The 23515-nt window shown below is 61.9% G+C and overlaps 8 protein-coding genes across 8 annotated transcripts; 4 read left to right on the top strand and 4 right to left on the bottom strand.

Moving 5' to 3' along the window:
• Positions 1 to 978: 978 nt before the first annotated feature.
• RHTO_04614 (uncharacterized protein) lies at positions 979 to 3524 on the bottom strand (the record flags this gene model as incomplete). Its single annotated transcript, XM_016418279.1, has 4 exons — positions 979 to 1584; positions 1644 to 2601; positions 2670 to 2689; positions 2748 to 3524. The coding sequence occupies 4 exons, from the start codon at positions 3522 to 3524 to the stop codon at positions 979 to 981; spliced, it is 2361 nt and encodes a 786-aa protein (XP_016275555.1).
• A 1291-nt stretch (positions 3525 to 4815) lies between these two features.
• Positions 4816 to 5397, bottom strand: RHTO_04613 (histone H4; the record flags this gene model as incomplete). Its single annotated transcript, XM_016418278.1, has 4 exons — positions 4816 to 4822; positions 4888 to 5126; positions 5202 to 5266; position 5397. Coding segments are annotated over 4 exons (312 nt in total).
• Positions 5398 to 7199: 1802 nt separating this feature from the next.
• On the bottom strand, positions 7200 to 9679 carry RHTO_04612 (MFS transporter; the record flags this gene model as incomplete). The annotated part of the gene is made up of 10 exons (XM_016418277.1): positions 7200 to 7384; positions 7441 to 7605; positions 7667 to 7765; positions 7827 to 8110; positions 8186 to 8212; positions 8276 to 8563; positions 8631 to 8870; positions 8934 to 9009; positions 9070 to 9179; positions 9306 to 9679. The coding sequence occupies 10 exons, from the start codon at positions 9677 to 9679 to the stop codon at positions 7200 to 7202; spliced, it is 1848 nt and encodes a 615-aa protein (XP_016275553.1).
• A 624-nt stretch (positions 9680 to 10303) lies between these two features.
• RHTO_04611 (translation initiation factor eIF-4E) lies at positions 10304 to 11790 on the top strand (the record flags this gene model as incomplete). Its single annotated transcript, XM_016418276.1, has 3 exons — positions 10304 to 10696; positions 10760 to 11160; positions 11220 to 11790. 3 exons carry the CDS (start codon positions 10304 to 10306, stop codon positions 11788 to 11790), a joined length of 1365 nt encoding a protein of 454 aa, XP_016275552.1.
• Positions 11791 to 12048: 258 nt separating this feature from the next.
• On the bottom strand, positions 12049 to 13682 carry RHTO_04610 (protein of unknown function DUF155; the record flags this gene model as incomplete). Its single annotated transcript, XM_016418275.1, has 6 exons — positions 12049 to 12147; positions 12206 to 12308; positions 12365 to 12413; positions 12474 to 12612; positions 12671 to 12935; positions 12994 to 13682. 6 exons carry the CDS (start codon positions 13680 to 13682, stop codon positions 12049 to 12051), a joined length of 1344 nt encoding a protein of 447 aa, XP_016275551.1.
• Positions 13683 to 13933: 251 nt separating this feature from the next.
• RHTO_04609 (leucine rich repeat domain containing protein) lies at positions 13934 to 15879 on the top strand (the record flags this gene model as incomplete). The annotated part of the gene is made up of 4 exons (XM_016418274.1): positions 13934 to 14201; positions 14255 to 14395; positions 14462 to 14838; positions 14905 to 15879. The coding sequence occupies 4 exons, from the start codon at positions 13934 to 13936 to the stop codon at positions 15877 to 15879; spliced, it is 1761 nt and encodes a 586-aa protein (XP_016275550.1).
• A 437-nt stretch (positions 15880 to 16316) lies between these two features.
• On the top strand, positions 16317 to 18590 carry RHTO_04608 (vacuolar calcium ion transporter h(+) exchanger; the record flags this gene model as incomplete). Its single annotated transcript, XM_016418273.1, has 10 exons — positions 16317 to 16637; positions 16723 to 16833; positions 16895 to 17393; positions 17474 to 17722; positions 17782 to 17867; positions 17951 to 18025; positions 18135 to 18315; positions 18376 to 18398; positions 18466 to 18496; positions 18553 to 18590. 10 exons carry the CDS (start codon positions 16317 to 16319, stop codon positions 18588 to 18590), a joined length of 1614 nt encoding a protein of 537 aa, XP_016275549.1.
• Positions 18591 to 19677: 1087 nt separating this feature from the next.
• On the top strand, positions 19678 to 23448 carry RHTO_04607 (DUF1212 family protein; the record flags this gene model as incomplete). Its single annotated transcript, XM_016418272.1, has 9 exons — positions 19678 to 19694; positions 19792 to 21913; positions 21975 to 22282; positions 22343 to 22503; positions 22568 to 22750; positions 22813 to 22914; positions 22969 to 23112; positions 23169 to 23307; positions 23370 to 23448. 9 exons carry the CDS (start codon positions 19678 to 19680, stop codon positions 23446 to 23448), a joined length of 3255 nt encoding a protein of 1084 aa, XP_016275548.1.
• Between the last annotated feature and the right edge of the window lie 67 nt (positions 23449 to 23515).

Here is a 23515-nt window from a genome sequence, read left to right as displayed (position 1 = left end):
TATAGTGTCACTGTGCAGCCCTGTGGACCACACGCGACAGTAGCGCTCCGTAGGTCTGCGAGTCGCCGTGCAATGCGAAGTGCCACTGAAGGACGCCCGTATTCGTGAGACGTGCGCCGCAACCAGGTAAGTATAACTCATAGGCGAGCATCCGCCTGACGCATATATGAGCGGCTGAAGAGGCGGTGGCGGCGACAAGCGGCCTCGCTGCATCGGCTTCTCGTCGTGATCTTGAAGCTCTGGTGACACAGTAGACGTCGACCATCACAGATTTCGAGCATCTTGGTCTCAGCGGAAACCCATCAAGTCGCCCGATGCGAGCCAGCCTCGCGCTGCTCCCTTCTTCGCCTGCTTCACCTTGCAGATGTGATCAAGACCTTCTTACCTTGGGCTCGAGGTCTCGGCGTTGATTCTGACACTGTGCTACAGCGGGGCATCCGGTAGTAGCTGCCTTATGTTTACAGGCCTTCGGACGGAGTGGAAAGCCCCGTCTGTTCACTTCGCCGGGCTTTGTCTCCTTGTGACGAGTCTTTGGGCCAGCTGACGTTTCAAGTCACCTCTTTAAGGTGCTAATCCAACGTCCTGGCGGTACAAGCTCGCTCTGCGTCCGCTCGACTTGGGAAGGTCACTGCTTGATATCCTTCACACAGCTTGCGCGTTGTGCGGTCGTTGTTCTCGCCTCGAAGGGCTTTCCGGTATAGTCTTGACAATGTAGAGATTTTGACGAACTGATCGAAGGCTGACTGAGCGCAAGCTGTGGAAGTCTTGACGTTCGCATACTTGATGGATCCGCACAAGTGAGAAATAGAGACAGCGACGAGTTGTGATGCAAAGCGTAAAGGTACAACGACAAAAACTGTGCAAGGTAGACAGATGCAGTCTCGAACACTCTCATCCACCGCGCACCCTCGAGATGGCCTTGTCCGACCGCAGCGCATCCTCAGCATAGTTCCGCAGGATGAATGCCTCGATGCCCCTTCAACGCTCCACCTCATCCGGCGTGTCCGACTCCCGCACTCGCTCGAGGCGCTGCTCGAGGTGGCCGATCGCGAAGGCGAAGGCTTCGTCCGTCCACGAACGGTTGTTGCGCGCCCGCAGGACGTCCTCCTTCGAGAACGACGACCAGTCGTTCATCCAGTAGTCGATGGCCGAGCCTGCGTCTTCCGCATTCCACCCGTCGTCCATTTCTTCGTCCTCCTCGTCGGCGCCGCGCCAGCTTGCCTCGCTGCGCTCCTCCTTCTCCAGCATCCCGTGTAGCCCCATCATCCAGTCGCTCACCATGAAGACGTCCAACAACACCTCCGCGACCGTGTTGTTCAGGCGAGGCTTGTCGGCGCCGAAGAAGGCGAGGCGCGAGAGGTGGTCGGGCAAGGGGGACGGGTTGTGCGCCGGTCCAGGCGAGTGAGAGCGGCAAGCGGAGGGAGCGGGCGACGACGGGCGATGAACGGAACGACCGGGCGACGAAAAGGGATACAAGGGGTCGACGGCGCGTGACGACGGTGGGGCGGGCGTGGACGCGCGCGATGAGGTGTTCGTCGGGGCGTAGACGGGAGAGCCGTCGTGTCGAACGGGAGAGACGTCGGGCTGTACAAAGACGTGAGAGTTCAGTCCAGAGCGCCAGGGGAAGAGAAGGTGGAACGTACCGAGCGAGCACTTCCACCAGCTGTTCCTCGCACGACAGCCTCCTTCTGCTCGTCCAGGTCAACGAAAGCGTCTCGATGAGCCGCAAAGTTGTACGCCTCAATCATGTCGAGCTCGTCGGACGGTACGGCCAGGTCGAGTCGCCTGCGCTTCGGCGGCGCAGCGGCGGCATCCTGGTCATCGTTGGGCGTGTTTGAATCGATGTACTGATTGGCCGTGCGGGAGGAGAAGTCGTCCTGTCGGTTCGCAGAGAAGATTCCCTCGCCCCGCAGGTCTGCCTTCCTCCGCCGCCTGTCCGTCTCCTTCGCCTCTTGGACCTGATAGCGGACGATGAGGGCGTTCTGACGGAGGGAGAGAGGGTCTTCGGGGTCGGTGGGGAGGAGGCGATCGACCGAGCCGCGAGTGAAGTGGGCTATTTGTGAATCGACGTACTCGAGGTCGGCGATGAGCTGCTCCTGGGTCTTGCACAGTTGGGCGAGTTCGTGGACGAGGTTCGAGCGCTTTTTGACGAGATCAGAGAGCTCGGCAGCCGTCACAAAGCGCGGCGGCGACCAGGCCGCCTTGTCCTGCTGCTGCTCCTCGATCCCGTCTCCTCCGATGACAGGCTCCTCCTCATGTTCTTCGCATTCGTGCGCGCTCGATCCCTCCCCTACCTCATCCCTCGCCTGACCCTCGCCTGGTCCCGCTCCGCCCGGGGCTCCCTTTTCCATCGGGCCGCCTCCCTCGTCTTCCTCGTCCTCGTCGACGTCCGTTTCGTCCGCTTCCGCCTCCTCTTCCTCCTTTGCGGCCTTCTTGACCTTGACAGCCCGCGCGGCGAGTTTCTTTGACGGCGCTGTCATGCCAGTGAAGGCGCCGTGGACGTTGGTGCGGTTGCGGAGGGTGTCGACCTGTCGCGGTGGAGGGAGCGGCTTCTTCTGGCGGCTCTTCTTTGGCTTGGCGGCGGGAGGAGCACCACCAGCACTGTAGTGACAGCGAAGGCAAGGTCAGCGCTCAGGGGATCCTCCGACAGAAGAAAGAGCGCGACTCACTCGGCGGCGGCGGGCGGGTCCTGCAGCGACCGAGATCGTCAGTGAGAGCGGCAGGTTCGAAAGGAGGAAGGTGCGCACCTGAGCAGGGTACGCTCGATAAACTGGTCGGAGCTCCTGCAGGGCCGAGACGAGGGCCTTCCTGCCGTACCCGTTCGACGTCCCCTTGGCACGCTTGACGACCGCGGCCAGCCGCGACTCGATGAGGTGATGCGGCGGGCGAGGCTCCTTGACAACGTCTTGCGGTCCGAGGTTGCAGATCACGGCGAAGAGCGAGAGAACGGAGCGGGCGAAGTTGGCCGTCAACGACCAGCGCACTCCCTCCCACGGCACGTCCTCAAGATTATCCCATGGCGTGTGATCTTTGACGATTGCCTTGACGCGCCCCAGCAACTCCGCATACACGTTCTCGCCCTTCTGCGCCTCGTCCCTCCAGTCCTCCTTCAACGCGGCCTGCGTCAAGTTGTCGTCTGGGACGGTCGACTGCTCGCTGAGAAAGGCCTTCCAGCGCTTGAGAGAAGGCGGAGGAAGGGCGGACTGAGCGAGGCGGTCGAGGAGAAGGAGGGAGCGCAAGTGCGTCTCAGCCTCGGTGGTCGCTTTTGCTGCTTTGTCGACATGTGCCGAGCCGGCATTGACGAGGTACTCGACCAACTTCTCTGGCGGGATTGAAGAGCACTTGGTGACGAGCTGCTGGACGAGGACGTCGGAGGAGGAGGTGGAGGGGGACTGGTCGGCGAGGAGGGGCGAAAGGTCGCGTTGAGTAAGTGGTGCGGCGGCGGGAGGGTCGGCACGTCCTGTGTGCGCAATGAGCGAGTCAATGCAGCTCAAAGGGCTGTGTACGGCGAACAAGCGCCTCATCAGTCGAAGGGAGGGGACGGACCTCCATCTTGAGCTGCCGCACCTCGCTGGCTGCGCCTGCTCCCGTACAACGTTCCCACCACTACTACGTTCTCCCTGTGTCGTGGTCGCTCCGCCAGTCGAGCCGCGACAAGTGTTCGCAGGTCGAGCGGGACGAGGTGGGGGAGGAGGAGCGAGAACGGGTGACGAGGGCAAGCGGGCGGCTGGGAGGGTCGTCGCAGAGTTGCTGTAGCTGTGTGCGACTGTTGGCGAGACTGCACGAGCTCTCAGCGAGCGAGTGAGACGAGCGAAGATGAGCGTCTGGAAGAGAAAAGACAGGGGAAGGGGGAAACGGCTCGTTTTCCCCTCGGGTCGACTTCCTTCGACACCCGCACACACCGCCCTGTACGGTTTAGAGGCTCGTCGTCGCTGCTACAGGCTGCCCACCGTCATGCTCAGACCGTCGCTTACCCGGCCCACGCTCATCGCTCGTCGCCCTCACCCTCTCTTCCTCTCCGACTTGATGAAGCCTTTCCTTGCCGTCACCACACCGCCTGATCACCGCGAAGTGGTCGTCCAGTCGCCTTCAAGCTTGTCATCCCAGCGCAACGCCCACTCGCTCGAATCGGTCGTTGGACAACTGCTTGACGGCGCCTTTGCTTGCTACCGCTAGTCTTTCGCCCGCCGTTGTGTGCGCCGCCAGAGATGGCGGCGTGGCGTACATGAGCATCATGGGACATTTGTAGCGGACGGTGCGCCTGGAAGAAGACTGCTGAGCTAGGTATCGCTCTCTCGCAACTCTCTCGCCTCACCTTGGCCTCACCCATCAACTGCGAAACTGCGGACCCTCTCGCTCATTCTTCTTGCTCACAGCTGCTTGCTGCTAGCTGAGTATCTGGCAGGAGCGGGGAAGGACAAGCTGATCACTTGCTCAGGCTCTTGGCCCTCCTTGGTCAATTGCTGACTTTGAGCGAACGGCAGCCGTCGAGAGACATGCTAGAAGTGGTAGAGCTACTCATCAATGACGGCTTCTGTCACTGGATAAGCGTGATGCGTTCTGGCCGTCGGCAGTGCGCACACAGCGAGGAGCGAGGAGTCTGCTTCCGCACTCCCGTAGCGCTTTGCAGTCCGAGGTTCACGCGCAGTCTATGCAGGCGCGGCAAGAGCACGTAGCTCATGACAGCGGGATGGGGCAAGGGTGACGGACAAGCGACGATGCTTTGCAAGCGAAGTGGATGCGAAAAGGACTACTGCAAACAACACGGGCGAGCGGGAAAGACGAAGGGGAGAGCGGGGCGTCGGAGCAGGATATCTACTGGCTGCAGGGCGAGGCAAGAGCGAGTCAGCGAGAGAGCACGAGGGAGAAGCGACGAGGGGAACGCACCCGAAACCGTAGAGGGTCTTGCCGGCGCGCTTGAGGGCGTAGACGACGTCGAGCGAGGTGACCGTCTTGCGCTTGGCGTGCTCGGTGTACGTGACCGAGTCGCGAATGATGTTCTCGAGGAAGATCTTGAGGACGCCGCGAGTCTCCTCGTAGATGAGGCCCGAGATGCGCTTGACACCGCCGCGGCGAGCGAGACGGCGGATGGCGGGCTTGGTGATGCCCTGGATGTTGTCGCGCAGCTGCACGAGGGGGAGTGTCAGCTCTCGAGTTGTCAAGTCGCGAGTCGAGTCCGAGGAGGAGAAGAAGGGAAGCACAATCTTGCGATGACGCTTGGCGCCGCCCTTTCCGAGACCCTTGCCACCCTTTCCACGGCCAGACACTGCGTGCGAGAGAGCGCAGTCAGTTCCGAGTCCGTGTGAGCGAGGGAGGTGGTCGACGGTGAGCGAGTTGGGTGACTCGGTGCGTGCGGGTGGTGTGGCTGAGAGAGCGTGTGCAGGAGTGGGACTCACTGTTTGAGTAGGAGAGTGAGTTGGGAGTGTGGTGGTGGTGGTTGCTGAGTGCGACGACTTGCAGAAGTCGAGCGAGTCGAGAGATATGAAGGAGGTTAAGAGTAGCGCGCGGCGCAGTACGACTCTTTGTTGGCAGATCTGCTCTGTTTGGCTCGACCTAGGCTCGTGCAGAAGGACACGTCACTCCGGGCGCGCGTCCGGGAAAAGGGTAAGCGCGAGTTGTAATTGGGACGATACGAAGGGTTACAACTCTAATACAACGTCTCCTCGCTTCGTCGTGCGGGTGCTGCGCGATCTTGTGAGGCAGCAAAAAGCGTGGCTGCACTGCTGGAATACACCCAAGTCGCAGCGGAGGCGAAAAGACGAGCAGGACGGCCAGGACAAGCGCAAAAAAGCGAAGTCGCCCAATGTGGGGCTCGAACCCACGACCACCAGATTAAGAGTCTGGTGCTCTACCGACTGAGCTAACCGGGCTGTGCTTGACCAGCCGGTCAAGCTTTGCAAATATTATCACACCTTGCCGCTTTGCGCCTCCCCTCGTGCTGTCCAGCCGTCTCGTCTTCTCACCATACTCTGTGGCTTCGCCTCCGCTACAGCTCACCAGCCGACGTGTCCTCTGCAGCTCAAGCCTGGTGCTGCTGCCGCCGCTCACACATCCGTTCTGTCTCCGCCAGCAACGCTCGTCTCATCGCGCCCGCATCTCGCGCAGGAGCCTTCTCGGCAGTTTTGCAGGACAAGAACGGTACGAGAACTGGGCGTAAACGCTTGAGCAGGCTGCCCTCGCTGCTACGAGGTTCAGCAGGGCGTCGCGGAGGAGGCACAGGACTCTGCGCTCTGCGCTTGCGATTCGATTTCCGGCTTGGACGACGCCGCTTGGAATGCTGGGATACTGCTTGCTAGATAACAGAGCTGTAATCCGCTCAGAGGGACGCGCGTAGCTCTCGGAAGTCGAGGACGCTTCACCGATCTTATATTCTCCTCTTCACTTGCGCTTCGCTCTCTCATCTCGTCCCGATCTATAGCGATGCTTTCCAAGCACGTACAAGCAGACACGATCTGCATTGCTTGCTTGCTCCCCTTTCCGTTTGAGCAACTGTTGCCGCCGCCGCCACCGCCTCTTCAGCCGCTCATATATGCGTCAAGCGGATGCTCGCCTTTGAGTTATACTTACCTGGTTGCGGCGCACGTCTCACGAATACGGGCGTTCTTCAGTGGCACTTCGCATTGCACGGCGACTCGCAGACCTACGGAGCGCTACTGTCGCGTGTGGTCCACAGGGCTGCACAGTGACACTATAATTCGGACCGCTGAGCTGGCTTTCGGGCTGGCTCAGCTTTCTTGTGCTCCTGCTTGCATCTTTGCTTGCCTATGCTCCTACTCGTTCCTCATCAATGTGCTTCTGGATTGTTGCGGATGGACGAGAGGAGGAAGGGCAAGTAGATGTTGCCAACTCGGACTTCCTGCTGCCCCTGCAGGACCAGAGCTAGTTCTCGCAAGTTCGAAGTGTCTCTCTCGCCCATGCAGACGAGCCATTCGGCGCAACAAGCCTCGGACACGACCACCTGCTCGACCTTCGCAAATCCCCATTTCGCCCTCGCTCGTCAAGTCCTCCCACGCAGGCCAAGGGCATCGTAGGGCCAAAAGATGCAGTAACAATGCAAATGCGAGATGCCGAGGAACGTACAACAAGAAGGAGATGCGATAAGTGCGATCTAGCTGCTGCGCTGCGGGTCTAGCCAGACGAGGAGAGTATGTACAACGACAGGATGGGTCAGCCGAATAGGATATGGATATGCGCACGCTCTAGTGCCCCTCGCGCCTCTTCTCCAACTCCCTCCCCTTCTCGCGCGCCTTCTCCTCCTCCCGCTCTTTCTCCCGCTTGAGACGCTCGAACCGCTGCAAGCGCCACTTCATCCCGTACCGCCACTCGAGAATCATGAGGGGGACGAAGCAGACGTTGATGAGCGAGAGCATCGTGAAACCCCAACCTGCGGAGACTCTCATCAGCTCAAAGACCGGGCGAGTTGAGAGAGGGAGGGCTCACCTGCACCTAACCGATTCAGCAACGGCTCAATGAATCCCGTCCCTGCTGCGCCGCAGATACACCGGTACAGATTGTTCGCTGCGGTTGCGGAAGCGGATTGGCCCGGGTAGAGGTCGACGAGGAGGGTGCTGACGGCGTTGAAGATACTCGTCACTGAGAGACCGACTGCGGGCGCGTGGACGCGTCAGCGATGGTGGTGCGAGGGTGAGGGGCGGGAGGAGCGCACTGATGAACTGCATGACGAGCGGCGCGGAGAGATGGACGCCCTTGTCGAGTACCCAGCCGTAGACAATCGTAGACGCGATGAGCGCAACGAAGAAGTAGGCTGCAGGACGAATGAACCGTCAGCCAGCGCTCGACAACGGCATCGACGGAGCGGAACGCACGCATCGACCTCAGCCTCGCCCTCTCGATCGGAAAATCCGACAAGTCATTCTGGTCCTTCCGCCTCCTCCTCGCGCGCTCCTCTCCCCTCCCTTCCACCTCTTTCCTCCTCTCCACCTGCCTCTGCACAACCTTATAATCGTGTGTCAACCGCGGCCCGTTGACGAACGTCGCTGCGAGACAGCCGACGCCGTTGGCTATGAAGCATAGCCCGAGAGAGGTTTCGTTCAAGTTGTAGGTGGACTTGAAGGTGGTGCCGGTTGAGGTGGTGACGCAGTAGAAGAGGCTGGGCGAGGGGAGCGAGCGAGAGAAGGCGAGTCAGCCGGGATGCGAGGGGCGAAAGGAGACTGTGCAAACTCACGTGTAGCAAATCGAGTTGAATGTGAGCCTGCGTATTGGAAGGTCGTCAACGCCGTCCTCCGCGCTTCGAAAGAGAGGGACGCCGACGCACGTAAGGAAGACATCCTTCTCCCGGAACATCTTTAGCGGCGCCCAAGGCCTGACATCCCTCCACCCCTTCTTCGCCGGCTTCGCCTTCAAACTCGCCTCATCCACCTCGCTCCCCTCGCCCATCTGTCTCCTCCGCTGACGCTGCTGCCAAACCGAGACGAGCGAGCGGTTGATCCCCCGCGCTGGGATCGAGCCGTTTCCTACGAGGGAGCGAAGCGTTTCGGGGAGGAAGAGGATGATGAGAAGGAGGGCGAAGGCGCCAAAGGCGAAGAGGAACCAAAAGAGGGATCTGCCCGAGGTAGCTCGTGAGCTGAGCTGGCGACGGGGTGAGTGAGAGAGGGAAGGAGGGCACGCACTGCCAGCCATATCGCTGCGCGAGCAATCCACCGATAATAGGCCCAATACAAGGTCCCACCATCGGACCCAATCCGAAAACCGACATGAACAGTCCGCGCTCAGAAGGGGGCGCGACGTCCCCGATCGAGCCGGAGCCGATGGCGATTACGGAGGCGGAGCCGGCGGCTTGCACGCAGCGCAAGACGAGGAGGAGCCAGTAGGTGTGCGTGTTGGCGAGGCCGGCGCAGGCGCCGAGGTAGCTGTGCGAGGAAGCGAGTGCGTTAGTCCGACCGCTGAGTGAGGGTTCGGGAAGCGCAGCGCACATGAGGAAGGTGGCGATGTAGGTGGGTCGTCGGCCGAGGACGTCGCAAATCGCGCCAAAGAAAGAGGGCGAGACGCCTGTCGGTCCCGCAGTGGAAGTCAGCAACAGAGTCACGCTCGTCAGCGAGTCCGACGCACCCTGGAGGATCATGTAGACCGTCACGGAGATGTTGATGTTCTCGACTGAGACGCGAAGGTCTTGCGCGACGGCAGGGATGACGGGAAAGTAGATATTGGCGGACAGAGGTCTGCGGACGGAAGCCAGTCAGTCGGCGCAAACCTCTGGGTTTGGATGAGCGTGCTCTTGGCGTTCGCCTCGACTGAATCAAACATGGCAGGCAAAGCGAGAGGAGCGAAAGAGGAACTGGACGCACGAAAATAGTCCGGCCAGGGCGACGAGCGAGACGACGAACCACCGCATGCGGTGCGAGTGGATCGTGTACGGCGGAGGTGCGACCGTCCCCGTCGTCACTCTCCGCCTGACAGGCTGCATCCCGCTGTCCTCGTCCTCGTCTCCAGCCACAACATTCTTCGACTCGCCCTTGCCCTCGAGATTGCCCTCCAGCGCCCTCCCTGCGACGCCCTGCCCGCTCGTGTCGTGATTGTCGTGGAGAGTGTGCACGCACGAGCCGTGATCTGAGCGAGACGAGGACGACGATGGGACGAGGGCCGAGAGAGTCTGCGGTGTGTCTGCAGGCTCGGACGCTGCGACTGGCGGGTCGTCTGCGTGCGGTGCGTCGACTGCCATGTCCAGGCGCGCCACAGCACAAGTCCCAGCGAGACGAGCGAACTCCGAAAGTGGCTCTCCGTCTCGGCGAGCGCGCGCCGAGCAGCGGCACGCCACGGCAACTAATCTAGCCATCACCGCTGAGGACTCCAGCTCAATACAACTCGATATACACTCACACGTGATGCCAGCCGAAGCAGCGAAGCAAAGAAGAGGCGGATTTTTCGCAGGTGGTCGACTTCAAACAGCTCCAGGTGCTTTGGTAGGCTGCTCTACTGTCGTGATACACTCTCGGAAAGCGGATGAGTGCACCCAGCAACCACTTGGGGACGATGCTGAATTTCGCGTTCCACCTCGGCCGTTCACAAGCCGTTCACCCAGCTCAGCCGCCCTCCATCCACTCTACACGCCGCCCTGCTGCCTGACTGATCCCCGCTAGACCTCGAATAGACCCTACACACACGCCAAGCTTGTCCGCATCCCGCCAGACTTAGCCGCCGTCGCGTTCCACCCGCCTTCCTTCGCACCCAGCTTCGACTTCCTTTCGAACCCGCACAGCAACACACACACAGCTCGCAGAGCTACACAGATACCACTATACACTCGCCAGTACACGCATACACCGCACTAGACACCTTTAGAACCATGTCGGCCCGCTCGTCGTCGCTCCTCTCGCAGACTCCCTCGTCCCGACGCCCTCCCTTCCAGTCGCGCGGATCATCCTCGCTCGCATCGCAGGTCTCGCCTGCCTCTCGAGACGGAACGTACTCGACGCCGCAGCGCAAGAAGGGCGGGCCGTCACTCTCGCTCGCGCTCAGCACCAACACCTCGCCGAGCGGACACTCGACCACCGCAGACGGAGAACAGATCCACCCGCTCAAGTACACCTGGGACGTGTGGTTTTCGCAGCGGCAGGGGAACGCAAAGAACGGCAAGAAGGACGAGCAGGGGAAGAACGGTACGAATGGGACGCAGAAGGAGAAGGAGAGCCGTGAGGACTGGGAGGGAGGGGTCGTCAAGCTTGGCGGGTTCTCCAGCGTGAGTGCGAGGCGTTCGAGCATAACGAGTACTTCGTACTGATCTCCGCGCTTCCTCCCTCAGATCGAGTCCTTGCACCCCTTCCTCGCACACCTCGTCCCTCCTTCCCAACTCCCCGGCTCGCTGCACACGACCCACACGCTCTTCTCCCCGTCCTCTTCCTCCCCCGCCCCTCCCGTCTCCCACGTCATCTGCGACTACAACGTCTTCCGTTCCTCGATCGCGCCCGCATGGGAAGACGACAACAACGTCGGCGGAGGACGGTGGGTCGTCCGTTTGCGCAAGGGCGTTGCGGATCGTGTTTGGGAGGAAGTCGTGTATGCGCTTGTGAGTGAGAGGATTGGAGGTGAGGACGAGCGCGCGGGTGAGAAGGTCAATGGGGTGGTGCTTAGTGTGCGCAAGGACGAGGATATCCTCAGCGTCTGGCTTGCGCCGAGCTCGCGAACCGAACGCGATGTCATCCGGTGCGCTTAGGTGCAGCCTCTCTGCCCGGCTCGCGACTGACCCGCTTTCCCGCTCGCAGCGAGTCTCTCCGTACCGCCCTCTCCCCGCTGCTCACCTCGACCTCGACCTCCAACCTCCAACTCGACTACAAGCCGCACCCCGTCGTCGGCTCGGGAGGCGACCCCACTCCCACCTCCAAACGCCTGACCGACCTCTCACTCGACTCGCCCTCCGCTTCTCCAATCGGCACAGGGAGGACTCACCACCTCCAACGAAGGGGAGACGGCGAACGAAGGTCCCACAGTGGGATTTCGAGGCGTGCCGAGGGGGGGTTGGGAGAGGGAGAGGCATTTGGAACGCCGTTGAGCGAGAGGAGGAGTCTGGGGGGTTTGTCACGCGGCGGGAGCGGGCGCGGGGACTCGCCTTCGTCCAACAGTGGTGGTGGAGGAGGGTTCGGGTCGTACGTCCCTCGCGTGCGGAACAATGACGACCGAGGGGGCGAGTCGTCATTCGAGCGGATCGAGAGGAGGGTGAGGGAATCGAGTCCGGCGGGGGTTATTGGAGGCGGGGCGTTCGGCAGGAGTAATGTTGGGGTTAGGAGTAGGGAGGGGTCGGGAAGGGCCGAGGAGGACCGGTGGGGAAGGTTGTGAGCGGGTAGAGATGGACCACTTGCATTCGCCTCATTCGCGCCGCTGTGTCGGTCGCACTCCCATCTCTCACTGTCCTCAGAATCGAGTCGCTCGGCCGGTAGAGACGCAAACAGCAGCGCTGGACGTGTGAAGCAGCGGGCTGCGCGATGCAAGAGCGAGGATGCGAATTTCTGAACGCTACAACAAGACAGACAGCTTCTACGGGTGCGACGGGAGGGAGTGGCGGGACGGCGATACAGCGGGGGTGGGTCAAAACTTCTAGACGGACGCAGCGCGAGAGGGGTCTTCCTCCGAGTGCGAGTTCAGGAAGGGCAGGCCTTCGCGATACAGGACGAGCGAGATCTCGAAGGCGATGAGCTGCGCGCGCAACACGAGTCAGCCGTGTGGACGCGCGAGAAAGGAGCTGATGACGCACAATGATGATGATCCACTCGAGACGGTGCGATACCCGCGCGTTGAGAAGCTCCATCAGGGTCGTCTGGAGCGAGAAGGCGTAGTCGACTCGGTCGTTCAGCGTTCTGCGCGGCGACTCGTCAGACATGCCTGCGACTGAGAGAGAAGCCATACGACGCACCTTAGGCGGTTCTCAAACTCGAGCGCTTTGCAGATAGCCGTGTAGTGACCTGCAGGTGGAAATGTCAGTCACCTCCGCCTCAACCGAAGCGAAAGAAGTGCGAGCTCACCATGCAAGTCACCGTCCTCCCACAGGAATTCTGGCTCGTCGAGGAGGTTCTCGTCCTCCAGGTTGAGCTTTTGTCGGAACGAGTGTAGCGTGCCGAATCGCTTGATGATGTCTGTCTTCTTGACCGGCGCTTCCGAGCCCTGCAGCGACAGTTCCGTCAGAAGGAAAGAGAAGGCGGAGGAGAAGACCTGTGCGCACCGTCTCGAGCAGCTTCGGAATCCTCGCGACTCCCTCCGCAAACGCATCAAACTGCTCCTCGTACACGCCAAGCTTCGTCACCCTCGCCATACCCGCCGAAAAAGCCAATCGTTCGAGCAGCTCTTTGCTCGGAGGTATGGGATGCGAGGCGTCGGGTTGCGTCGAGATCAGGGTCTGGAGTGAGGGGAAGGAGGAGTCGGAGCTGGGCGCGGCGGCCGAGGGTGCGGATGACAGGATGATGGAGTCACCAGCCATGCGGGTTGAGCTGTGCGAGTACAAGGGTCAGGAGAGGCCATCTAAGCAAGAGAGGGAGCGCCGCGCACCCGTTCCCGACCCAGTACTCCAGCACCTCCGTCTCCGGCTCGCCATACCGTCCGATCTCGACGAAGCCAAACTTCTGCGACCCTCCGCGAATGACTTTCCGCAAGAACGTCTCGGCCGCCTGCATCGACAGTCCCCAGAGGACGATCGTCCCGCTCTCGAAGATGTACACCTCGCCCGACTCTTGCTGCGCCGGGTCGCTGAGGAGGTTGTCCGGGTCGAAGAAGGTCGCTGAGGCGGGCGACCAGCGTGGAAGGAGGATGGCTTCGCCGAGAAGGTTGACTGCGCCCTCGAGGAGACCTTGGTCCTGGAGGGTGCGCAGCAGCTCGGTCGTGTTGTACGACTCGGCGGTCGTCAACGCGATCACCTTGCCGTCCGCCGGCCTCTCCCATCCTGTAGACCGAGTGCGCAATCCTACGGGCAAGAGCGGAGCGTCGAAGGATTGCCGAGTTTTCCGCCACGGCTGCTCCTTGCCCGACTTGGACTTCTTCGCCTTGTGTTTCTGCGGTCGCTGGAGCCCTGCAGGCGACTGCGGGCGCGGCGGAGTCGTCGAGGTCGGCGATGTGAGGCGTGCCGAGGACGAGGACGAGTGGGCGACGAGAGACGGCGCGAGTCGCTGGGGAACGGCGTGTGCGGTCGTCCGTGTCTGTGCGAGCAGTCCGAGCAGTCCCAAGCCTCGTCTGGCAGCCATTGCGACGAACAGCGTGAGTGGTCCCGTACAAAAGGTGCGAAGCTCATCTCTTGAGTGAACAACTCACGCTCACACGCTCAGACATGCCCAGAGACGCTCACAGAGGCTCAAACGGGCCGCAGAGGAAGCCCTACAGCCGACCAGCCAACCCGAACAAGCGACCACCGCGAGAGGACGGCCGGTCTCCTCACCCTCGCTCGGAACGACCTGCTGGCGGGAGGGACGAACGAAGAGGGCCGCGAGGGCCAGGCATGGCGGGACAGAAGGGTGCGGACAAGGCAGCGGCGAAGAAGAAGCCGCAGACTGATCAGCTTGACCTCTCGAACCAACAACTCTCCGCACCCCCCTCTCTCGCCGACTATTCTGCGCTCACACGGCTCAATCTGACCAATTGTGGGCTCAAATGCATCGGATTCGTCAAGCAGGCGGCGGCGACGCTGACCTGGCTGAACGTGAGCGGGAACGACTTGAGCGGTCCGGACGCTTGGAAGGGAGTCGAGGAGCTGCGGACGCTGTTCGGTGCGTTCGCTCGTTATCTTTCGCCTGAGCAATCTGCTAACTTCAACTCACAGTGCTGAACGCCAGCCACTGCCACCTCGCCGCCGTACCTCCTTGCATCGCCCGCCTCTCCACCTTGAAAGCCCTCGTCCTCTCGCACAACTCGCTCACTAAGCTCGAGCACGTCGCCAACCTCCCTGACCTCAACACTATCGGTGCGTACTCTTGCTCTCGCTTTCACCCTCGCCATTCCCGCCAGTGACACTGCCTTTCTCTTCCAGTCGTCTCGAACAACTCGCTCACCTCGCTCCCCGCCTCTCTCGCCACGCTCCCCTCGCTGAAGAAGATCTCAGCAGCGCACAACCAGCTCACCCCCACCGGACTGCCGGATCTCTCCCCTCTCTCGCATCTCCACGAGCTCCGCCTCAACGACAACCGATCCCTCACTTCCCTTCCCTCTCACTTCGGTACCTGGGGAAAGGGCGATATGGGTAAGGGCGGGCTGGAGATCCTGGATATCGGGAATTGTGGGTTCGAGAGCTGGTTTGGGTTGAAGGAGCTCGCGAAGCAGGAGGGGATCGTGAACCTTGGGTTGAAGGGGAATAAGGTGGCTGAGGATGCGGTCAAGGCGACTGGGTTCGACGAGTTCAAGGCCAAGGTGCGTCTGCACGATGCTCTTCACTCCCCTCGAAGCCCATGCTGACGCTTTCCCTCCGTCGCGCAGCTCACGATCCTCCTCCCCTCCCTCCGAATCCTCGACACCCACCGCTTCGACGCCAAACACTTCGACCTGAAAGCCCAACGTGCCGCGCGGTCCGAGGAACAGAAGATCCTCGACGCCGGACCCATGGCGCTTGCTCTGAACGCGATGAAGGAGAAGCCGGTTGAGGTTAGTGAGGCTGTGAAGGAAAGGGAGAGGGAGAGGGAGAATAGGAGGAGGAAGAGGAAGGGGATTGTGGAGGAGGTCGGAGCGGGCAGGAGCAAGAAGCGGAGAGAGGAGGAGCAAGGCGGTGCGGAGGGCGCGGCTCAAGGCGCCGAGGTCAACGACGCGCAGGAGATGGACGACGGGCGGTCAGAGCAGGCGGAGACGACGACCACAGCGACGCCTGCCGAACCAGCAAAACCGAAGAAGCCGAAGAAGCGGTCGAATGCGGAGCGCAAAGCTTTGGCCAAGGCGCGGGCGGCGGGAGAAGCGGAACCGACGGAGCAGGCGCAGTCGAGTGGTGCGGACATACAGGACGACGACGAGCCAGCCGCCCCGGCAGCAGCGCCGGACGCGCTGAGCAGGAAGAAGGGCAAGAAGGGTCGCTTGCTGGACGCGCTACGTGGCGACGGGACCGACGTTGCGCCCAAGTCGTCTGCAAAGTCGTCTGCGCCGGCATCGGCACCAGCACCCGCCGCGCCTGCACCAGCGGCGCCGGAGGAGAAGCAGAAGACCTCCGTCGCCAAGATCATCGAAGTCCGGCGGGCAGGCGAGGGCGGCAAGAAGAAGAAGAGCAAGAAGGGCGACAAGAAGGACGGCGAAGAGGCGGAGAAGGTCGACGTCGGTGCGCTGCTGGGACTTGCGACGGCGAAGGAGCAGGACAGGGCGGACGAGGCGGGCAAGGACGCTGTCGCAGCGCTTGGGACGGGCTTGGGCGGTGGCTGGGACTCGAACGGTGCGGGTACGGGTCTATTTGGCGGCGGAGGATGGGATTGAGCGGGAGGGATTAGAGTGCACTTGGTCGAGGCGAAGGAGAGCGTGCAACGAGGTCCTCCTTTCCCCGTGCGCTTCCAGTACCCTTCCTTCGTTCGTTCAGTACTCTGGCTCACTCTGCAAGCTGTAGCACACCGTACGAGTGCTTCTCTCGCTCGTCGTCGTCTTCCCCCTCTCACTCCGACGCGGCCTTGGCGCCTTCGAAAATAGCAAAGTCCTGTCGTCCTCCTCACGCTCACACCATCGCTGGACTCGCTCGACTGCACGTGCTCAGGCTACGACATACTCACACGCGCGAGCACACCCACTCGATCACGCCGCTCAGCTTTCCTCGCTCTTCACCACGTTCAGAGGTCCCCTCGCATCGACGTCAACAAACGCCGGCTTCCAACGCGTCGCAGGCGACGTAGCACAGTCAGATGTCGACACTGCATCCCGAGATGCAAGGCGAGCACGACGAGCGCATGGATGGACGCCGCTCCGTCTCGCCAGACAGGATGGAGGCGGGACGGGGAGGCGCTGCGTCGTCGAGCTCGCGCGACGGCGACCTCTCGACGACGCAGTCGGGTTCGACCGCAGGACAGAACGAGAAGCACAGGGACACAAAGGAGGGCAAACCCGCAAGGGGCGTCACCATGTCGGACGAGGTCGTCCCGCCTGCTGCGGGCGGCAGCGCATACCCTCCTGCACGGGCGTCGCGGAGTTCGAGGCAGGGAACGCGCGAGGCGAGCTTCGAGGTGCCGCCCCTGCGCCAGCGATTGGTGCGTTGCGATAGCCTCCTTTGGACGTTCTGAAGGAGGCCTTCCCCTCACCGACCGCCCGTACTGACGGTGCTCTTGCCCGCAGACGGAGTTGTTCGTTGCCGAGCACCCCATCAAGAATGAGCCTACCGTCATGCAGTCCCTCAAGGCCATCGCATTCGCTTCGTGGTTCAACGTCCTCCTCGTCTTTATTCCGGTGAGTTCGCAGTCTGCTCGCGACGTTCCTCCTTGGCGCGTACTGACTCTGCCATTCACAGGTCGGTTGGGCGCTGCACTTTGCCAAGCTCAACGACACCATCATCTTCGTCTTTACCTTTCTCGCGATCCTGCCTCTCGCCGGCCTCCTCTCGTTCGGCACCGAAGAACTCGCCCTCCGCGTCGGCCAAACCCTCGGCGGTCTCCTCAACGCGACTCTCGGGAACGCCACCGAGTTGATTGTCGCCATCATCGCCCTCATCAAGGGCGAGCTCCAGCTCGTCCAGTCTTCCCTCCTCGGCTCGATTCTCTCGAACCTCCTCCTCGTCCTCGGCATGGTCTTCTTCGTCGGCGGTATCCGCTTCAGCGAGCAAGGCTTCAAGGACACCGCCGCGCAGCTCAACTCGTCGCTTCTCGTCATCTCCGTCATTGCGATCCTCCTGCCGGCGGGTTACAACGCTGCGTTCAAAGACAATCAGACTGCCGAGGTCGAGCGCGATCGTATCCTCAAGATGTCGCGCGGTATCGCCGTGATCCTGCTTGTCGTCTACCTCGCCTACCGTGCGTTGCGGTTGCTGGAGCTGCGCCTTAATGCGCTCGTAAATCGAGAGCGTCGCTGACCGGACCTCTTTTCTGAACAGTCTTCTTCCAGCTCTTCACGCACAAGCACCTGTACGCCGAAGGCCACGTCGACCCGGACGACCCCATCGTCCGTGACGGCCGCCAAGTCTGGCGCGAGCACCGCGTCTTCCGACCCGCTCCGAGCGCGCGCCGTCCGCGCCAGATCGAAACCGGGCTCGAGGACGAGGAGGAAATTGAGGAGGAGGCGCCGCAGCTTAATAAGTGGGTTGCGCTGGGGTTGTTGGTCGTCGCAACGGTCCTCATCGCCGGTGAGTCTAAAGTCCTCCGCTTCCTTCTGATCGAGCGAGGCTGACGTGCATCTCCGCAGTCACGTCCGAGTTCCTCGTCGACAGCATCAGCGGCTTGACGCAGCAACATCCCGAGATTAGCGTCGAATGGGTTGGCTTGATCCTGGTGCGTTCCGATGCTCTTACCTGACTATCCAAACGCCACAGTGTTCGCTGAGCAGTAACTAACTCCCTGAATGCCTCGCACAGCTTCCCATCGCCGGAAACGTCGCCGAGCACGTTACGGCCGTCACTGTCTCGGTGCACGACAAGATCGACCTTTCGGTGGGTGTCCCGACTCTCCCAATGCTCTACTCGAGTCAACAGCAGCTTCTGCGGCGCATCGCGTCCTCTCGAGCACGACGCTGACCTTTTTCGCCGATTCACTTTGTAGATGGGCGTCGCCGTCGGCTCGAGTATCCAGATCGCCCTTTTCGTCGTTCCCTTCATCACGATCTTGGCGTGGATCATCAAGCAGCCGCTCTCGCTTCTCTTCGACCCGTTCGAGTCGATCGTGCTCTTCCTTTCGGTCCTCATCGTCAACTACACCATCCAGGACGGCCGGTCGAACTGGCGTGAGTTTCGCGTGCTTCTTCGGCGCTCGAGTAGATACTGACTGTTACTCATTACTGCAGTCGAGGGCTTCCTCCTCATGTCGGTGCGTCCTGCTGTCGCTTCCCTTGCCTCCGACCTCACGCTGACCCCGTTCTCCCGCTCTTCCGCAGGTCTACATCATCCTGGCTGTCAGCTTCTGGTGTACGTGCCCTTCTCCCTTTCGAGCTTCGTTCCTCGCTGACCAAATCTGCGAGCAGACTACCCGAACGGGGGTGCTGCAACGCTCACCGGTTGAGGGCTCCGACCCTCCCCTCCGCCTTTCGCCTTCGCACCTTCCATTCTCTCCCTTGCGCTGTACACCCGCTTCGCGCGAGATGTGCTTGTATCTCTCAGGCCTTCGAAAAGCCTTGTCTTCACTATCGACCCTTTCTCGCAATGCAGTCTCTCGAGCTCCTCCCGATCCCCTTTCTTGCTGGTGGGAGCGCTTCCTGATTGTCGTGAGTTCGCCCGGCGCGACCGCAGGGCTAGTCGCGGCGCTTTCAAGTGTCCAAGACCATACAGACTCTGTAAGGGATCATGCATAAAAGGGCCCGCCCTTCCAAGCAAAGCCCGGTTAGCTCAGTCGGTAGAGCACCAGACTCTTAATCTGGTGGTCGTGGGTTCGAGCCCCACATTGGGCGACTTCGCTTTTTTGCTGGCGTTCCATACTCTCTCTTTGCTGCTTCCCTCGCACGCTGCACGGACTCTCATTTTGGATTCTGCGCCAGTTAGCACACGCATAGAGAGGATCTCGCTTCTCTGCGAACGTTCCGAGGCAGACCTTCTCAACCTTGCGGGCTCCTCTCTTTGGCATCACAGACACGCTCTGTCAATGTCTCGAGGTGCCCACCGCTCTCTTCGACGTTCTGCAGCAAAGTCAGTCGTTTGCACCTGCCGAACCAGCGGAGGAGCTGGCGACAAGGGTAAGAAATGACGGAACAGGTTCGGTGTACGGAAGGGAGACGCAGCGCAGCGCGTTCATTTCGAGCAGATCGACAAGCGTGTACAGCCAGCTTGGCGCGTTCAACGGAACAAGCGGGACTGGCGTGGGCTCGAGAAAGGGGAGGGACCAGCCCACCCCGTCCTCCTCACTCTTCGACCTCTCGCAATACAACACAACGCTTGCTTTGAGCTCTGCTACCTTGTGACCGTGCGAGTCGACGGTCACCGCCACACGCAGCACTCCCCCTTTCACCAGGACCCCGCCATTCACTTCCCCGCGCCGTCGACGCTCGGTCTTGGAGTCGACGCTTCAACCGCTCCTCACGACTGGCTGGTCCACTCTTGCTGGACTGTAGACGACGCAGGTGCTGGATTCGACTCGCTAGACCCGCGCACACACCATGGCAGAGCCAGACAGGTGCGTTGCATCTTCATCAACTCGCGACTCGGTGTGCTCGAAGCACAGTCCAGCAGGGACACCTGGGACTGATGGCGCGTGTCTGAAACGCCGACAGCAACCCGTTCGACCAGCCCTACCCCTCGAACGGCACACCCTCTGCCCCTACCCCGCCGCCCGGCCTCGTCGTGCCTACACCCCCTCCTCGCCTGGTCATCCCCGACGACTCACCGCCCTCGTCAGACTCTCGCCAGGCTCACGACAGCGATGGAGGATACTTGCACGAGTCTGTGACCTCGAACGGGTCGGCGGATGAAGGGACGGCCTCGTCGCACACCATGCTCAACGCGAGCCAGGGAACGCAGGCATCGGGCGCGAACAGGCGCGTCCAGTGGCCCGCCAACCTGCCAGACCAGAAGGGTCACTCGCACGTCGCCATCGACATGGCTCAGCAGGTCCCGACCTCGCCGAGCGGCCGCAACTTGACTTCGCCCGGCGCGCAAACTGAACTCGTTCGCGCTCTCGAGGCGGCTGCCGACGCTGGTACGGACGACGATGACGAGATCGAGCGACGTAGCCGCTACATTGGCGGTGAAGGCGGCGCGTCGCGCGCAGCCAGCTCGGACGGCGACCCCGAAGAGCGCCTCGAGGCTCTCAAGGACAACATGGAGGTGTTCGTCGATCCGGGCGAGCGCGACGGCTTGCCTTCGACCTCGAAGCGCGATCCGGCCGAGAAGAGCACGCGTGCCGCCTGGGGACTCGTTCGCGGCTTGACGCACGGCGGACACTTCCACTCGAGCCTGCGCCGCCGCAAGCAGAGCGAGGCGCCCGCCGCTCCCGGTGGCTTCACGAGCGGTACTGGTGCGAATGCGGAGGACGACAAGAAGGGCGAGGGCGAGGAGGAGGCGAAGAGTACCGGAGAAACGTTGCGCGAGCGACTCAGGCGGGCCGACGTCCAGGACCTTCCGCCTGACGCCAGCTACGCCTCGAACGGCCTCGGCTCCGGCGGCATTCTCTCGGCTCTCATCGCCCTCCAGCAACAGCAACAAGCCGCTGCTCGTGGCGGTTCGGCATCTGTTTCGGGCGCGACGACGCCCGCTTCCCTCGGCCCTTCTTCGCGCGCTAGCTCGATCGCCGAAGGGGACGACACCGACGAGGAGGAGGAGGAGGCCGAACGTCTAAGATTCCTCGCCAAGTTGCACGAGAAGCGGGCGCAGAAGAACCGTCTGCACAACCTCGCCGGCGGTCTCGCTAGCGGCGCGACGGGCGTCGCTGTCGGCGCGGGACGCGGTGCAAACGCCGTCATCGGCACGGCTGGCCGTGGAGCAGGAGCAGTCATCGGTACCGCCGGACGTGGCGCAGGCGCCGTCATCGGAGGAGCGGGCAAGGCTGTCGGTGCGGCCGGCACGGCTCTCGGCGTCAACGCCGCCATCAAGAGCCACTCGAAGACGCCATCCGTCGAGCACACGCCCGCGACTGGCGAGGAGGGCGAGGCGAAGAAGCGCAGGGGCATCCTCGACCGCACTCGCAACGCCATGGGCCTCGATGAGCGACCCGAGGCAGCCAAGTCGGGCGCAGGCGTCTTTGGCGGTCTCGTGCTAGGTGCAGGCTCGCTCGCCGGCGTCGCGACCCCGCAGCACGCCGCTCTCGCGCCAGACCCGACCAAGGCCGGTCACACCATCAGCCGCTGGGAACTCGCCAAGGACGGCGGGCGTTCTCGCTCGGGCAGCGTGGAGGGCTCGTCGACGCAAGGTTCGCCCGTCGTCGCCCGCTCAGCCTTGAGCACGCCACCTCTCTCGCCTGGCCACGAGAAGCGCAACCCGTTCTCGCTCAGCCTCGGCAACCTCAAGGACCTGCCGCTGCACACGCCCAAGTTCGGCCACTCGCCTGGACACGGCTCGCCTCGCAAGGAGTTGGGCGACTACTTTACGAAGGAGACGGAAGAAGAGGCCGACCGCAAGGCGTGGGAGAAGGAGAAGCGTCGTCGTCGCAAGGCCCGCGAGAAGCGCAAGGCCCAGGAGGTCTTCATCACGCAGCATGTCGCCGCCATCATCGAGCGCCAGCAGTTCATCATGAAGATGGCTCGCGCCTTCATGATGTTCGGCGCGCCTTCGCATCGTCTCGAAGCGCAGATGCAGGCGACTGCTCGCGTCCTCGAGATCAACTGCCAAGTGATTTACATTCCGGGTGTGATGATGCTGTCGTTCGGCGATGCTGCCACGCACACGTCCGACATCAAGGTGCGCAGACCTGTTCGAGCGACCACGCAGGCGAAAGCTGACTCGCCTCTCCAACCCGCAGTTCTTGAAGCAGGCGAACGGCCTCGACCTCGGCAAGCTCATGGCAGCTTACCTCGTCTACTTCAACGTCATCCACGACCGCGTCTCGGTCACCGAAGCCTCGCGCGAGCTCGACGAGTTGATGGTCTCGCCGCCCAAGTACGCCTTGTGGCAACAGCTCATCATTGGAGCGTGCGCCAGCGCCTTCATCCAGCCTTCCGCCTTCTACGGCTCGTTCATCGACTGCCTCATGGCGATGCCGCTCGGCTCGCTTCTCGTCTTGGTTCAGGTCCTTGTCTCGCGCAACGACCTCTACTCGTCTCTCTTCGAGTGAGTTTGGCCTCGCTGCGGACGGTGCAAGACTTCTACTCACATATTCTGCTTGCGCAGAATCGTCATCGCCTGCATCATCTCGTTCATCTCCGCTGCGCTCGCCTCGACGCAGTACTTCTGCTTCGCCGCCGTCGTCTCCGGCTCGGTCGTCCTCATTCTTCCCGGCTACATCGTCCTGTGCGGTTCGCTCGAGCTTGCGAATCGGTCCATCATCTCGGGTCCGCTTCCCCTTCGTTTGGCTCGCCGGACGAACTGCCTCCTGACGAACTCCGCTTCACGCAGGCTCCGTCCGCCTCGTCTACGCCATTTTGTACTCGCTCTTCCTCGGCTTCGGCCTGTCGATCGGCAGCGAGCTGTACAACCGGACCGGCCTCACAATCTACGGCCTCACCGACTACACTTGCAGCTCCTTGCGCGGAACGAACGCTAAGGGCTGGTGGATGGACACGATCCCGGCCTGGTGGTGTGAGTGACGAACTCCCGCTTGCTCACTGCGGACGGCTTGCTGACCTCGGAATTGCTCGCAGACTTCCTGACGATCCCGATGTTCTTGTTGACGCTCTCAGTCCGCAACGGTCAACCGCTCTTCCGCAAGGAGACGCCCGTCATGATCCTGATCGGCTGTGCCGGTATGTGTCGCTCTCAATGTTGAGCGGACCTCAAGCTGACCCGACGCAACACAGGCTTCGTCTCAAACTACTTCTCCGGCAAGGCGTTCAAGAACCGCTCCGACATCGCGTCCGCCATCGGGTCGTTCGCTGTCGGCTTCCTCAGCAACGTCTACGGCAAGTTCACGCGCGGCTCGGCCTTCGTCGTCGCTGTTCCAGGTGAGCTACCCACATCTTGTCTCCGCCTACAATTCGCTGATAGCTCCCACCCGCAGGCGTCCTCGTCCAGCTGCCATCTGGTCTCAGCAACGGCGGTCTTCTTCGCTTCGCCGATGCCAACTCGTCCGACACCTACTCGAGCGGCTTCGCCACGGCCGAATCGCTCGTCGAGGTCGCCATCGGTCTCACAGTCGGGTGCGTTGCTTGCTGTTCCTGCTCACACGCTAGGCATCGCACTGACGTCTACTCGCATGCAGCCTCTTCGTCTCCGCCGCAGTCGTCAATCTCCTTCTCGGCGGAGGACGCCGTCGCGGCTCCAACCTCTCGTCCTTCTAGACGGCAGTCGTCCATCATCGACCGCCAACGTCCTTTCTACATACCCTTCCAGCGATACACATCGTCT

The sequence above is a fragment of the Rhodotorula toruloides genome, assembly GCF_000320785.1.
Source record: "Rhodotorula toruloides NP11 unplaced genomic scaffold Scaffold3, whole genome shotgun sequence".
Classification (NCBI taxonomy): Eukaryota; Fungi; Basidiomycota; class Microbotryomycetes; order Sporidiobolales; family Sporidiobolaceae; genus Rhodotorula; species Rhodotorula toruloides.
Note: the sequence above shows the minus strand (reverse complement) of the source record. Positions and strands in the feature narration are given on the sequence as shown.